The sequence below is a fragment of the Tachyglossus aculeatus genome, chromosome X4, assembly GCF_015852505.1.
Source record: "Tachyglossus aculeatus isolate mTacAcu1 chromosome X4, mTacAcu1.pri, whole genome shotgun sequence".
In the NCBI taxonomy this organism is placed as follows: Eukaryota; Metazoa; Chordata; class Mammalia; order Monotremata; family Tachyglossidae; genus Tachyglossus; species Tachyglossus aculeatus.
Genome location: NC_052098.1, coordinates 19,452,640 through 19,466,449, shown reverse-complemented (window position 1 = coordinate 19,466,449; position 13,810 = coordinate 19,452,640). Strand labels below are relative to the sequence as shown.

The 13,810-nt window shown below is 43.9% G+C and overlaps 1 protein-coding gene across 1 annotated transcript in view; it reads left to right on the top strand.

Moving 5' to 3' along the window:
- GLDC (glycine decarboxylase) overlaps positions 1-13,810 on the top strand; it is a 77,439-nt gene that overhangs the window by 46,524 nt on the left and 17,105 nt on the right. Inside the window, exon 16 of the mRNA XM_038769890.1 lies at positions 8,420-8,495. Coding sequence (XP_038625818.1) covers positions 8,420-8,495 — 76 coding nt within the window. The remainder of the gene's footprint in view (positions 1-8,419; positions 8,496-13,810) is intronic.

Sequence of the window (13,810 nt, the reverse complement as noted above, 5' to 3'; positions counted from 1 at the left end):
TTTTATTTCTCCCTCATTTCACTGCCTGAAACTGAGTATCAAGCCCCAGTGGACTTTGGTCTCCTGGATGCCATGCTCCATTTTTGAGTCAGGAGTGAAGGGGGAGTAGTCTATAGGGCCGGGTTTTCAAAACTCCAGTCTGCAGTCTACAGTGACATTGATCTGTGACCCATGGAGGACAGACTTCAGGCAGGCAAGGCCACCCCATTACTTCTAGCCTGGCTCCTGCTCCACATGAGAGATGCCACTGAAGCTGCTCCCCAGCACGCCAGGAGATCACTCTGCGTGCAGTTTGTCCAGCCTGGAAACCCCAAGGGCAGTTTTCAGCGGCAGGGACAGCCCCCCACCCCCCCCCACCCATCTGAAGCAGGAGCCAAGCTTTGTGGAACTGGAACTGTGTCCAACCTGATTATCTTGTATCTGCACCGGCGCTTAGTACGGTGTTTGGTGCAGAGTAAGCCCTTAACAAATACCATAATTATGATGATGATGATTTAATTCTGTCAGCGGTGGTGATAAACATTTCTGGCACTCCTTGAGTAGCCCAACTGGCTCAGCATTGATTCTCCAAATTGTCAGCCAGAAGCTAGACCCAGTCGAGCAAACTGATAGAACATCGGTACCGAATTGATAGTTACTGTTGGGAAAGCCTTAATGAGGGTGTGATGTGCAGCTGGTGTAATGGACTCCCCACGGTTGAAATTCTTTGCCCAATATCTCGTGATGCTAACAATACACGTCCTTAAATTGCCCACCAGAGGGATCTCTTTGCAGTAAGAACTTCGGTCGATGCATTGGTTATAAATGAAAAATTGAGGAGCATTACTTTTACACCAGTTCTCTCCCCCTCCACCCCTCGCCCACTGTGCAATTTAAATTCAGTCTGTGTCCTTTAAAAGTTACACCAGAGCACGGAGAGTCAATAGAGCGGCTTTATGTAGTGTGGAGGGGGGAATCAAAGAACCTGCAGCATCTCGGCTATTGGGTAGGGACTGTCTCTATATGTTGCCAACTTGTACTTCCCAAGCGCTTAGTACAGTGCTCTGCACACAGTAAGCGCTCAATAAATACGATTGATGATGATGATGATAACATTGCCGATGGTGCAGCTTCAGGGATCTCTAGGTGGGGGGTGAGTATGGGGAATAGTCTTCCTCCTTCTCAGACTCTGCTGCTCTGCTCCCTGATGTAACACCAGTCAGGCGAATGGAGGTAGCTGTTACAAGAGCCATAATCGATTTTAGCCCCTTGTGTGACTCTTGAGCCTCCAACTTCAAATTCTCTCCCGAGCCCTGCTACGATTCTGGAGCCGTGGATTCATCTGGAGTATGCCACTGACTTGCTCTTTTACCTGACTACGCTGACACCTTAAATCAGCGTGGCTCAGTGGCAAGAGCCCAGGCTTGGGAGTCAGAGGTCATGGGTTCAAATGCCGGCTCCGGCAATTGTCAGCCGTGTGACTTTGGGCAAGTCACTTAACTTCTTTGTGCCTGTTACCTCATCTGTAAAATGGGGATTAATAATAATGGCATTTGTTAAGCACTTACTATGTGCAAAGCACTGTTCTAAGCGCTGGGGGGGGGGATACAAGGTGATCAGTTTGTCCCACGTGGGGCTCACAGTCTTAATCCCCATTTTACAGATGAGGTAACTGAGGCTCATAGAAGTTAAGTGACTTGCCCAAGGTCACACAGCAGACATGTGGGGGAGCTGGGATTCGAACCCGTGACCTCTGACTCCAAAGCCCGGGCTCTTTCCATTGAGCCGACTGTGAGCCCCACGTGGGACAACCTGATCACCTTGTATCCTCCCCAGCGCTTAGAACAGTGCTTTGCACATAGTAAGCGCTTAACAAATGTCATTATTATTATTATTATTATTATTATTATTGTTGAAAACACATCAGATCCAGAAAATGAGTTGATGGCGCCCTCTAGTGGTTGAATAACCTTCACTGTGGGAATAGCAATTGTACTCAACTAAAATACCAATTGCATCCACGGTAAGTAATGTGACGTACTAGGCAGAGAACTGCACTTTGGATCAGGAAATGTAGATTTTTCTTTTCTTGACTCCATCACTGACATCCTGGAAAGTTGTTTAACGCCTCTCTTGACCCTTGATTTATCAGCTTAACTGAAGGGTAAGAATGTCTGCCCCTTCTCTCTGCTGCACTGCTGGGTGGTTGTGTAAGCTTTGTAAATTATCAGTCTCATAATACCATTTCCATTTTATGTCTACAAAGAACATTATATCGTGGGTTTTGGGGGGAGTGCCCAGGATCACCTTATTACAGGTCTGCATTTGAATGACATTCTGGATAAGGCTTCAGAAAATGTAGCTGATCCCTGAATAAAAGCTTGAATTTCTTGACTCTGAGTTTAAAACCTTACTCCTTAAAAAAAAGTTTAGAGAAAGGGCTATACCAGGGGGGAGGGGGTGCATGCACACCCAGCAATTTTGGGGAAATTTAATCTCTTTCTAAATTAGTAGTTTTAGCTTTTCTCATATATGAAATTCTTGTTCCAGTCATGTCAGGAATTTGTGTATAGGCTATGATCAACAAGTTGCCACCAAAACAGTGTTTCTGTTTATAAAATTTTATTTTGCTCTAGTATGTTCTGGGCAAATAAGCAGAAACTTTCTGCCATACCATCTCAGTTTGCTTCCTCCATTCCTGGGTGTCCTCAACAAAGCTATATTGGATCAGAATAGTGGCCCATCCAGCCCAGTATTCTGTGTCCAGCACTGGTAACCAACAGTGCTTGGAGAAGCAGACTACACTCCTTGACATCCGGCTGCGAGGTATATTCCTTCTATTAACTGTAACTTTTCCCTTTAATAACCAATTGTGATCTCTCCTCTATGAATTTGCCCAGCCTTTCTTGAACCTATTGATTTTTTTTCATCCTACAGAATGTAGCACTCATGTCAAAAAGCCTTTCTTATTTTCTATTTGTTTTGAATCATCACTTTCAAGCTTTAATGGATGCTTCTAGTTCTCTTACTGTGAGATTTGTTGAGCAATAATCCATGTTCACCCTGTCCACACCTTTTAACGATTTTTTGTCCCCTTTAAATCTTCAACTCTCTAATCTTTTTCTGTCAGTTTTCTAGGGAAGCAGCTTTACCCTCCTGATCACCTTGGTTGTTCTTTTCTGTCCTTTTTTAGCTCTTATGACCTTAGTAAGGTGCAGGAATCAGCATCGTGTAGAGCAAAACTGTACTTTTCTTGGGGGTCATTTTCATTCTACCTCTGTCTGTGATGGGCTATCACACTCCCAGGTGAGGTCACCAAGAGCTATGCCTAGTGGAGTCCAGAGTAACCTTGACTCTATCTGAGTAACCTTGACTCTGTGAGCTGGGTGGTGCTAGCACCTCCTGAAGAGAAGAGGAGGAGACCTGACCATCAAAGAAATCATGTTTTAGCTTATGTGGTTCTTTGTAAGTATGATGATTAGCTAAATGAGACCTTGGACTCTCTGATGGGCTGAAAAGATTTGTGGATTTCCCAAAGGAATCTGAGCCGGCAGCATAGAGTCAGAGCTTCCTCATCATTAGGGGTTCTCAGGGTGCTGGAGAGGCCCCTACCTGCTTGTCATCGTGCACAAATCTACCTGGAAGGAAGTTGGGAAGGTTGAGGTGGTTTGGACCGAGGAAAGCCCTTCCAGGAACTTTGAAGATCTTGGACATTTTTTATTTTCCTCCCCTCAGTAGTAAACTGCTATTTTTGTTGTTGTTTGCAGTGGTCAAAATGTTGTGGCTTTTGTTGCTCTTACTCTCTTGTTTCCCTGAGCGTCTGTCCTCTGTCCTCTTTTGCGCCTCTTCCCTCCCCTTCGTTTCCCCCACTTGCAGATCGAGAGTCCCCTCTGGGTCAGATAGCTTGTCTGAATTAGTAGCCATGCACCTTTCCTCAACAAAGCCCTCCACACTGTAGATATTTAAACACATCATCATAACTAAAAGTAAAAGGGATGGCAGTGGGCTTTACTGTCTTATTCCTATACTAACTCTCTTGACCTCCACAAATCCTCTTTGGATCAGCTAAGGGATAAATTCTGCCATTACAGCTTCACCACAGCTGGATGCAAATGACAAAACCCTTGTCCTGCTTGAATGATAGACCAGTCTGGTTCTTTATTCCAGGTTTTAGTACCAAGCATATAAAGTGACATAATCATGTGGAAAGTGGACTAAGTTGCTGACATAGTAAACAAGATTTATTTAACATTCAGTGGGATGCAAGGAATTAAAAATCTAAGATTCTGGTTTCCCTCTGTTTCCTTGCATCATCCATAGCTGCTCAACTTTTCCCATCTCCATTCCTTTGCTTACGTCCCTGCTACTGATAGGATGACTCACAACTCTTTTAGGTGATGAGGCCCCTCCTCTGCTGATACAGTGGGTAATAGGCATCTTCTGGGTGGTTTACCAAAACCTTTGGCCTGGAATAACATTGTAGTTCATGAAACCATGTTAGAAAAAAAATTTCTGGGCTTTGATAATGATTCTGCCCAGTGCTAAATGACCACAGGGACTCAGAGCTGCCCCTTTAAGCAGAGAGACCATTGCCCATCTTGATACTCTGTTAAAACAGATGCTGCCCTAAAAGGGCTTCATCCATCCCTATAAACATTAAAGACAAATCTGCCACACATGATTGTTCCAAATAATATTTAGTTGACATTTCCAGTTTCTTTTCTGCTCAGCTAGTCCAGGGCAACATGCTCTCCTTAGCACTTCTGTACTTTTTCATCATTCAGCAATAGATAATGTTTATGGCAGAAGAGGCAGAGCAATATACAGCTCTTGCAGTTGATTGAATGCTGAAGGTGAAATTAAGACCCTTGTGTTGAGTGCCACTCTTCTCTACTACAGTAAGTGTGTTATTTCAATTTGCAGATCATTACTTTTAGAGGTTCAAGCAGAGATATAAAACCACATTCATTGTCATTTATTGAGCATTTACTGTGTGCAGAGTACTGTACTAAATGCTTAGAAAGTACGATACAGCAATAAAGAGAGATAATCCCTGTCCACAGCGGGCTTACAGTCTGGAGGGGGGCATTGTGATGAGAGTGAGACACCAACCTTTTCTGGGAATCACCCTGGGGGATGCATCGGGGGGGAGGGGGGAACAGAAGCTAAGGAACCCAATAAGATTGGTGCTCAGAGAGTGGCCAGTTGCTGAAGGAAGTTCAAACAAGGCAAAGAGTAATGTGTTACCAGTAGGTTCAGCTTTCAAGCCTTGAGTGCTTTTGGGGACAGGGGTGGGTAAAGTGTGGTTATATTGCTATATTGTACTCTACCAAGTGCTTAGTACAGTGCTCTTCACACAGTAAGTGATCAATAAATATGACTTCTAGGTGCTTGGGATTCGTGATTGAAATTACATCCATTTAGGGCTTGGACAGTGGTGTTGGCTGTGAGAATGAAAAGGAATAGATAGGAATATTTCTAAGGAAGAATCTGTAGGATTTAGGAACTGGTTGGATGTGGGAGGAGAATGAGAGCTGTTATAGAGGATTGGGAGGAAAGTATTTCCATGTCTAGTGATGGGATGAGTTTCATTTCAGACAGTTTTAGATGGCAACAGGACAGCCAAGTGGAGATGCTCTGGGAACTGCAAAGAAATATAGGGACGTAGAGGGGAAGAGAGAGTAAGGCTAGAGATGTAGATTGGCGAGTCAACTCCATACAGGTGACATCTAAAATTAGACTCCTCAATGACATGTGGAAAGTGTGCTTGGAAGGAAAAAACATGCTTTAGCTAGATGTTGGGTTAGATTTTACTGCCTAATTATAGTCCCTTCCATTTCTAATTTCTCTTCCATTTGAAGGGATTTTCCAGGTAGCAGTTTTAAAAACCCTTTTGAAAGATGTAAGTTTTTAGAATTCCAGAATTTCTTTGTGGGTGATTCTGGTTTTTAGGAAAGTATTTCAGTATGAACCTTTGAGGAATAAGGTAATAACAGAGAGCCTTGGAACAGGATAGTTAATCCAAGGGTTTTAGGCACTGTGAAAAATCATTTATCTATCAGCTCTCTTTGTAAAGCAACAGTCCTATTGAGGTGGTCAGACCTTAGTTTAGCATGATTCCTCCCTTATTGCTACTCAACACTGTGATAACTTTTAGGGAGAGCAATATTAACCAGTCTAGCTAAAGTCTATACCCAAATCTGACGATAACAGTATAAATGGGGTATTTATTGGTGCTGAACATACTTTGACAGAAATTATTATGGAGCGTAACTCTTGCACTCAAGGCCATGGAGTCCTGCAAGGCTCTGGAGCTTTGCGAGAGACACCCTGCTTCAGAGACACCCCTCCCCTGAGTCTCTGAAGCGGGGTGCCAGTAATTTGCACTGCTGTCTGGGCTGCCCATCCCCATCATGGAGAGAAGCAGAGCAGTAGTTTTCGCGGCTGCACCGATACCAGAGTTGCTTGCGGCTCTCCTTCAGGGCTTGACCCCATATAATTGCCTGCATTCTCAGGGGCCCAGCCAGTACAGCCCCAGTGCTGAAAATATATGTTCAACACCTGCTGCTACTACTACTAATAATAATAATTGTGGTATTTAAGTACTTTCTATGTGTCAAGCACATCCGACTCCTGAGAGTCAGAAGAACTGGTTCTAATCCTGGCTCTGCCATTTGTCTGCTGTGTGACCTTGGGCAAGTCGCTTCACTTCTCTGGGCCTGTTTCCTCATCTGCAAAAAGGAGTCTGACTGTGAGCCCCATGTGGGACAAGGTCTGTGTCCAACCTGATCAGCTTGTATCCACCCCAGCATTTGGTACAGTGCCTGGCACGGAGTAAGTGCTTAACAAATATCTTTTTTTTTTTTAAAAAAAAAAAAAGCACTGTACTAAGTGCTGGGTAGGCACAAGATCATCAGGCCCTGCATAGGGCTCACAGTCTGAGAGAGAACAGGCATTGAATCCCCATTTGGCAAAGGCATAGAGAAGTGAAGTGACTTGGCCAGGGTCACACAGCAAGTATGTGGCAGAGCCGGGGTTAGTAGCCAGGTCCTGTGACTCGCAGGCTGTGCTGCTTCAGACACCTACTGTATGTGGAGCACTGTACTGGGGATTGAGGGACATACAAAAGAAGTAAAAGATGTGATTCCCTACCCTTGAGATGTTATAGCTTAATGGGGGGGAAGGGAGGAGACAGTAATCACAATCAATCAATCAATGGTATTTATTGAGCATTTACTATGTGCAGAGCACTGTACTAAATGCTTGGGAGAGTATACCAAAACAGAGCTGATAGACATGTCCCTGCCCAAGGGGAGCTTACAGTATAGAGGGTATATACTAAAATGAGTAAATAGTATATAAACAGATACACACATAAATGGCGAGGTCCCAAAATCCCCTTTTTCGTTGATCGGGAGTGGTTCTGTGTATGCTCTCGTTTCTGTCTTGAGGGTTTTTCTAACTTCCCAACAAAAAACATAGTAAAAGAGATCCCATGTGAAGCACAGGAAGAAAGAAACCTATTTGCTTTGAAATCCCCTAAAATGTAGAAAATAAGATGGAGTGAAAGAAGAATCTTAAGGCTAAACCACCCACTTGCATGAAGAAAGGTCTGAAAGTGTTTCCCGCCAGGGCTATAGCATCCAGTTTAATAAGAGGTAAGCAGTGGGGTGGCATCACCTCTGACCTGAGTTGATTTGGAAAACTGCAGTCACTGCAGCAGTTTGTGGAGAAACCTGCTGTTAGTTTCAAGCAAAATCTAGGACCAGACCAGGGGGATGTTAAACCAGTTCCCCAAGTCTTAGTCTGGGGTCCACACGCTTATTCAAAAAACTTTCATTTTATTTTTGTTTGTAAAAAAATCATGTCTTACAACAATTAAAACTTTAATTTGAAAGAAAAGAGAATGCGTTGTTGAGCTCGACTTCTCAATTTGTGACCCCTGAGGTCACAAATAGTAGCAACCCTTCCAGGGGGGCGGGGAGGGGTCATGGAAGGTGGGTAGTTCAATCTTCACACTCTTACTCTCTCCAGGAAACAGGGTGGCACTTGCTTAAGATGAAAAATCACTCCCAACCAGCAGAGCACTGCTCTTCAGGTCCCTTTTACTCCCTCTCAAAATGGCTTTTATGAGTTGCATTGAGGAAACATCTGAGGTGAGTGGGGACATAGCTGCTGTGCTTTTGACAGAATGGCCATTAGTACATTTCAACCATCCTCCTCCCAGGCATGCCCCTCAGTGCCCTCTGCATAGTTGGGGGTGTGTCCTACACATGGGTACCATATAACATCTGAATGGAAAGGGCCCATTAAGAAGTCAGCATTAAGGCCTGTCCCTGACATCCTTAATGATAAGTGATCTGTGCTCACTACAGCGGTGTTGTGACAAAGAAGCTGATCCTTCTTTCTTCCCCCTTTGTGTTTTTTTTTTTTATTGTAGTGGTGCACAGGGTGAATATGCTGGATTGGCAGCTATCAAGGCTTACTTAAAAGGAAAAGGAGAGGATCACCGAATTGTGAGTATCAGTCATATTTATTGACTATCTCCTGGGTGCGGGGCACTGTGCTAAGCACTTGGAAGAGTACAGTTATGGTAGAAGGCTCTTTCTCTTACAAATCTAATGGGGAAGATAGATAAAATCATTTTCAGATAGGAGGGAGAAGAGACAGGAAAGGTGGATGTGCATAAAAGCCAATGCTTAAATAGTAGAGTAGGTTGGTGTGCACAAAAGTGTTACGGGTGGTTTGGCAGGCAGTTGTACTGAGGTAGTAAGTGTGGGACTTTGGCCTGGAGAGGAGAAAGCCTCCTGGGAAAAGTGAAAGGCTTTGAAGATGAAGAGAGCTTCTGTCTGGCAGATTTGAAGTGGGAGAGAGTTCTAGGCAGGAGGAAGGGCACGAACAGGGTGTTTGGAGGAAGAAAAGATGAGAATGAAACACAGGGAGAAGATGAGTTTTGGAGTTAAGAAGAGTCAAAATAAGGCTGTTGCAGGAGAATAATGGATAACTAAGTGGGGGGAGTGCCTTAAAGCCAGTAGACAGGAGTTTCTGCTTGAGGCAGAACTGGGTAACCATTGACTGTCTCTGAGATGCTTTGAGAAATAATGAAAGACTATATTGCAGGAGAGCTGGTATGCAAAATGAAACAGTTTAGAGTTGCCTATTTGGAAAAAAAGTCTGAGGTGTACCGCATTAATATAATACAGGCACGTTCAATTAGTACAATTAATACTAATTGTACTAATTGTACAATTAGTACGCTTAGTACAGTGCTCTGCACACAGTAAGCGCTCAATAAATACGATTGATTGATTGATTCAATTGATAGCCAGTGCAGTTTCTGTTGCCATTCGGTCTTTGGGTTTAGGTTTTTCCCGCTCTGGCTGTGAACAGGATGCATTCCTCATAGAAAAAAACTCATGTTTGGGGATTGTACAATACAAACAAGAAAAAAAAAACTGGGCTCTCACCTCCTCATTCATTTTAACTTTTGTTCATTATGCCTCGATCACTGAACACGCATCTGCCTTTCATCCATGATGGGTGCTAAAATTAGGGCTGGACTCACAGCCCTGCCAAGGAACTGCTTCCTCAGTGACCGCTTTCCATTCATTCATTCAATCGTATTTATTGAGCGCTTACTGTGTGCAGAGCACTGTACTAAGCGCTTAGGAAGTACAAGTTGGCAACATATAGAGACGGTCCCTACCCAACAGCGGGCTCACAGTCTAGAAGACTTTCCAGACCTCCGGGTACTGAAGTATTTTGTGGAATTCAGTTTTCTCCCACAATGGCATTAGCTTCTAGATGTGATCGAGAGGGGATATAACTTTTTTTCCTTAGTTTCGCCAGAGCAGGTATTTTCAGTACTCATTTTGGATAAAATAGAATGGCAGATGTTGGGAACATTCTTCTGACAGTGTACATCCATCTGGATGGAAGGCTATGTGAGGTAGGAAGAAAGAGTCGTGTGCAGTGTTAGACAGAGCCAAATGTTAGGCAAGTTTTTCCTAGCCCGGGGTTCTAAAGTAACACCATCCCTGCACTATGGAAGAACTGAAGCTACTATGTTTTTTCCTTACTTCTTTCTTTCTTTCCTATCCCACCACATAGAGTTCTGTCTTGAACTCTGTATATTGGTTGGTGCCATACAGTTGGTTATTATAGGCTCTCCAGGGCATTCTAACATTCAACATCCCAGAAGAAGGATATTAAATAGGAGCGGCGTAGCCTAATGGGAAAAACCCAGGCCTTGGAATCAGAGAACCTGCATTCCAATCCTGCCTCTGCCACTTTTCTGCTGCGTAACCTTGTCACTCTGGGCCTCACTTTCCTCATCTGTAAAATGGGGATTAAATTCTGGTCCCTCCTACTTAGTCCCTGTCCCACATGGGACTCCCAGACTATGTCCAACTTAATTAACTTGTATCTACCCCAGCGCTTAGAACAGTGTTTGGCATATAGTGTGTTTAATAAATACCTTTTTAAAAGAGAGAGAGAGAGAGAGAGGAACAGCAGGATTCCCACTCTAATACCAGAGGTGAGGCAAGCCATTTAGGTCCCTCTTCCAGGATCAAGTAAAGAAGAGGTAAGGGGACCTTACAGGATAAGAACTTTCTAATTTTATTTACCCAACTATGTTTTCAATCGATCAAGTAGTATTGAGTACCTACTATGTGCAGAACACTAGATTAGGTGCTTGGAAGAGCTCAATAAAGTTAGAAGACAATATCTGCCCTCAGAGGTTGCAACCAAGTGGGAGATGTGCACAAAATAAATTACAGATAATGAGAGAATGAAAAGATGGATACGTGAATGAGTTAGTGTGTGTAAGTCTGTAGGTACAGAAGTGCTATGGAGGGTTGTGAGGTCATGAATGCAGAGGTAGTGCAAAAGTGCTGAGGAAGTGGTTGGAAATATATGACCTGAGGTGGAGAAAAACTAATCGTGGAAAGGCTCTCGGAGGAAATAGGATTTGAGAACAACTTTGAAGGTGGAGGGAGCTGTGGTCTGGCAGATTTGAAGCACGAGGGAGTTGGAGGCAGGAGAAAGGGCATGAGCAAGGAAGGGGGATTAGAGGTGAGAATGAGGCCCAGACTGTAGGTTAGCTTGAGAAGAATAAAGTCCAAGGTGGGGAGTAGTGGGAGAAGAGAGCTAATAGAGGGAGAGGGCTGACAGAAGGCATTAAAGTCAATAGACAGGAGTTTCTGCTTGATAGTAGTAATTGTACTTGTGTCTACAGTGTACTAGGCACTAAGAAAAAAATATATAGGTGAGAATTAGACACTCTACCTAGCCCCCAAAGGGGAAGAGGATGGGTTACAGGTATATAAGAAAAGATGAAGCAATAAAACACAAACAAGATGATGTTGTGATGATGTTTCCTACAAAAGATAAAAGATGGTGTTACCTACAAAAAGCTACAAGAGCAATAGGCTCCTCGTAGCTCAGAGACCAAATGACAGAAAATATTATTTTTCTTAATTGAAATCTTACTATAGATATTCATTTGAAAACTCTTCATTGAATTTACTGGGTGAGGAATTGATCACCATTGAAGGTTTTTTGGGAACTGAGGAGATGTGTGCAGAATGACATCTTAGAAAAATGATCTGGGCAGCGGAATGTATTTTGGATGAGAGGGGAGAGCATTGAGGAGACTGAAGCAGTAGTGTAGTTGGAATATGACTAATACCTGGACCAGGGAAGTGGCCATTTGGTTGGAGTGGGAAGGTAATGTGCTCATCAGGGAAATGTGGAGGAAAAGCCAGCAGGGTTTAGTGACTAGCTGAATGTGAGCATTGCAGGAGAGCTAGTGTCAAGGATAATACCCAAGTTGTGGACTTTCAGAAGAGAAGATTTCACTGCACTACCTTATCCTTTCAAAGCTTCTGCTCAGAGAGCCCCTCTTTACTTGGTTTTAAGTGCACCATGCTGGTTTGAACCCTACAAGTGCCTACCGGTTTTCAGCTGAAATCCACCCTTCTGAGACTTTATTGAAACTTCAAAAGGTTTCTGCTGTCCTCCTTGTTTTTGGTTGCCTAGTTTCAGCTCACCGTATGGCAGCTGTTTACATTTCTGGCTGCTGTCCATTCTCCTCACTTGTCCCCAACTCAGCAAAGCTGTGTTGAGGTGACCGTAGCTTCAGTGCTAGGAGACTGACTTCATTCCCAGCTTCCTGATCTCTGTTACTGGATAAAGCATGGGCCTGGGAGCCAGAGGCTGTGGGTTCTAATCCTGACTCCACCACTTTCTGGCTTTGTGACCTTGGGCAAGTCACTTCACTTCTCTGTGCCTCAGTTACCTCATCTGGAAAATGGGGATTGAAACCGTGAGCACCGTGCGGGACAGGGTTCAACCCGATTTGCTTGTATCCACCCCAGTGCTTAGTTCAGTGCCCAGTGCACACAGTAAGCACTTAAATACCACAATTATTTTTATTAGTATTATTAATGTGGCACTTATTAAGCCCCTATTGTTTTGATAGGGGCTTGACTCAACTTGACTCCGCTCTCTCATCCACCCCTCACATCCAATCCATTACCAAAACTTGCCGGTCTCACCTTCGCAACATCACCAAGATCTGCCCTTTCTTCTCCATCCAAACTGCTACCTTGTTGGTTCAATCTCTCATTCTATCCCGACTGGATTAGTGCATCGGCCTCCTTTCTGATCTCCCATCCTCCTGTCTCTCCCCGCTTCAGTCTATTCTTCATTCTGCTGCCCGGATTATCTTTGTACAGCAATGCTCTGATCATGTCACTCCCCTCCTCAAAAATCTCCAGTGGTTGCCTGCCAACCTTCACATGAAGCAAAAACTCCTCATTCTCGGCTTCAAAGCTCTCCATCACCTCACTCCCTTCTACCTCACCTCCCTTCTCTCCTTCTCCAGCCAAGCCCACACACTCTGCTCCTCTGCTGCTAACCTCCTCACTGGGCCTTGTTCTCACCTGTCCCGCCATCAACCCCTGGCCCACGTTCTACCCCTGGCCTGGAATGCCCTCCCTCCACACATCCGCCAAGCTAGCTCTCTTCCCTCCAGTTAGAGCCCTACTGAGAGCTCACCTACTCCAGGAGGCCTTCCCAGACTGAGCCCCCCCTTTTTCTCTGCTCCTCCTCCCCTCCCCCTAACCCCCACTCGCTCCTTCTGTCCTACCCCCTTTCCCTCCCCGCAGCACTTGTGTATATACATACTTATTACTCTATTCATTTTATTATATTTTATTATTCTATTTTATTTTATTTTATTTTTATGTATTTTTATTTATTTATTTTTTATTATATTTTTATTATGATTGATTGATTAATGATGTGTATATAGCTATAATTCTATTCATTCTGATGGCATTGACACTTCTCTACTTGTTTTGTTTTGTTGTCTGTCTCCCCCTTCTAGACTGTGAGCCTGTTGTTGGATAGGGACCGTCTCTATATGTTGCTGATTTGTGTCTCCCAAGCGCTTAGTACAGTGCTCTGCACACAGCGCTCAGTAAATACGATTTAATGAATGAATGAATAAGCCCTGGGATAATGATGAATTTGTACGTCCCTTATCCTCTCCAAAGCCTTTTCCTTTTTCTCATTCATTCAGCCGTATTTATTAATCAATCAATCAATCAATTGTATTTATTGAGCACTTACTGTGTGCAAAGCACTGTACTAAGCGCTTGGGAAGTACAAGTTGGCAACATATAGAGACAGTCCCTGCACTTACTGTGTGCAGAGCACTGTACTAAGTGCTTAGAAAAGTACAATCCAACAGTAAAGAGAGACAATCCCTGCCCAAAATGAGCTCACAGTCTAGAGTGGGGGAGACAGACATCAATACAAATAA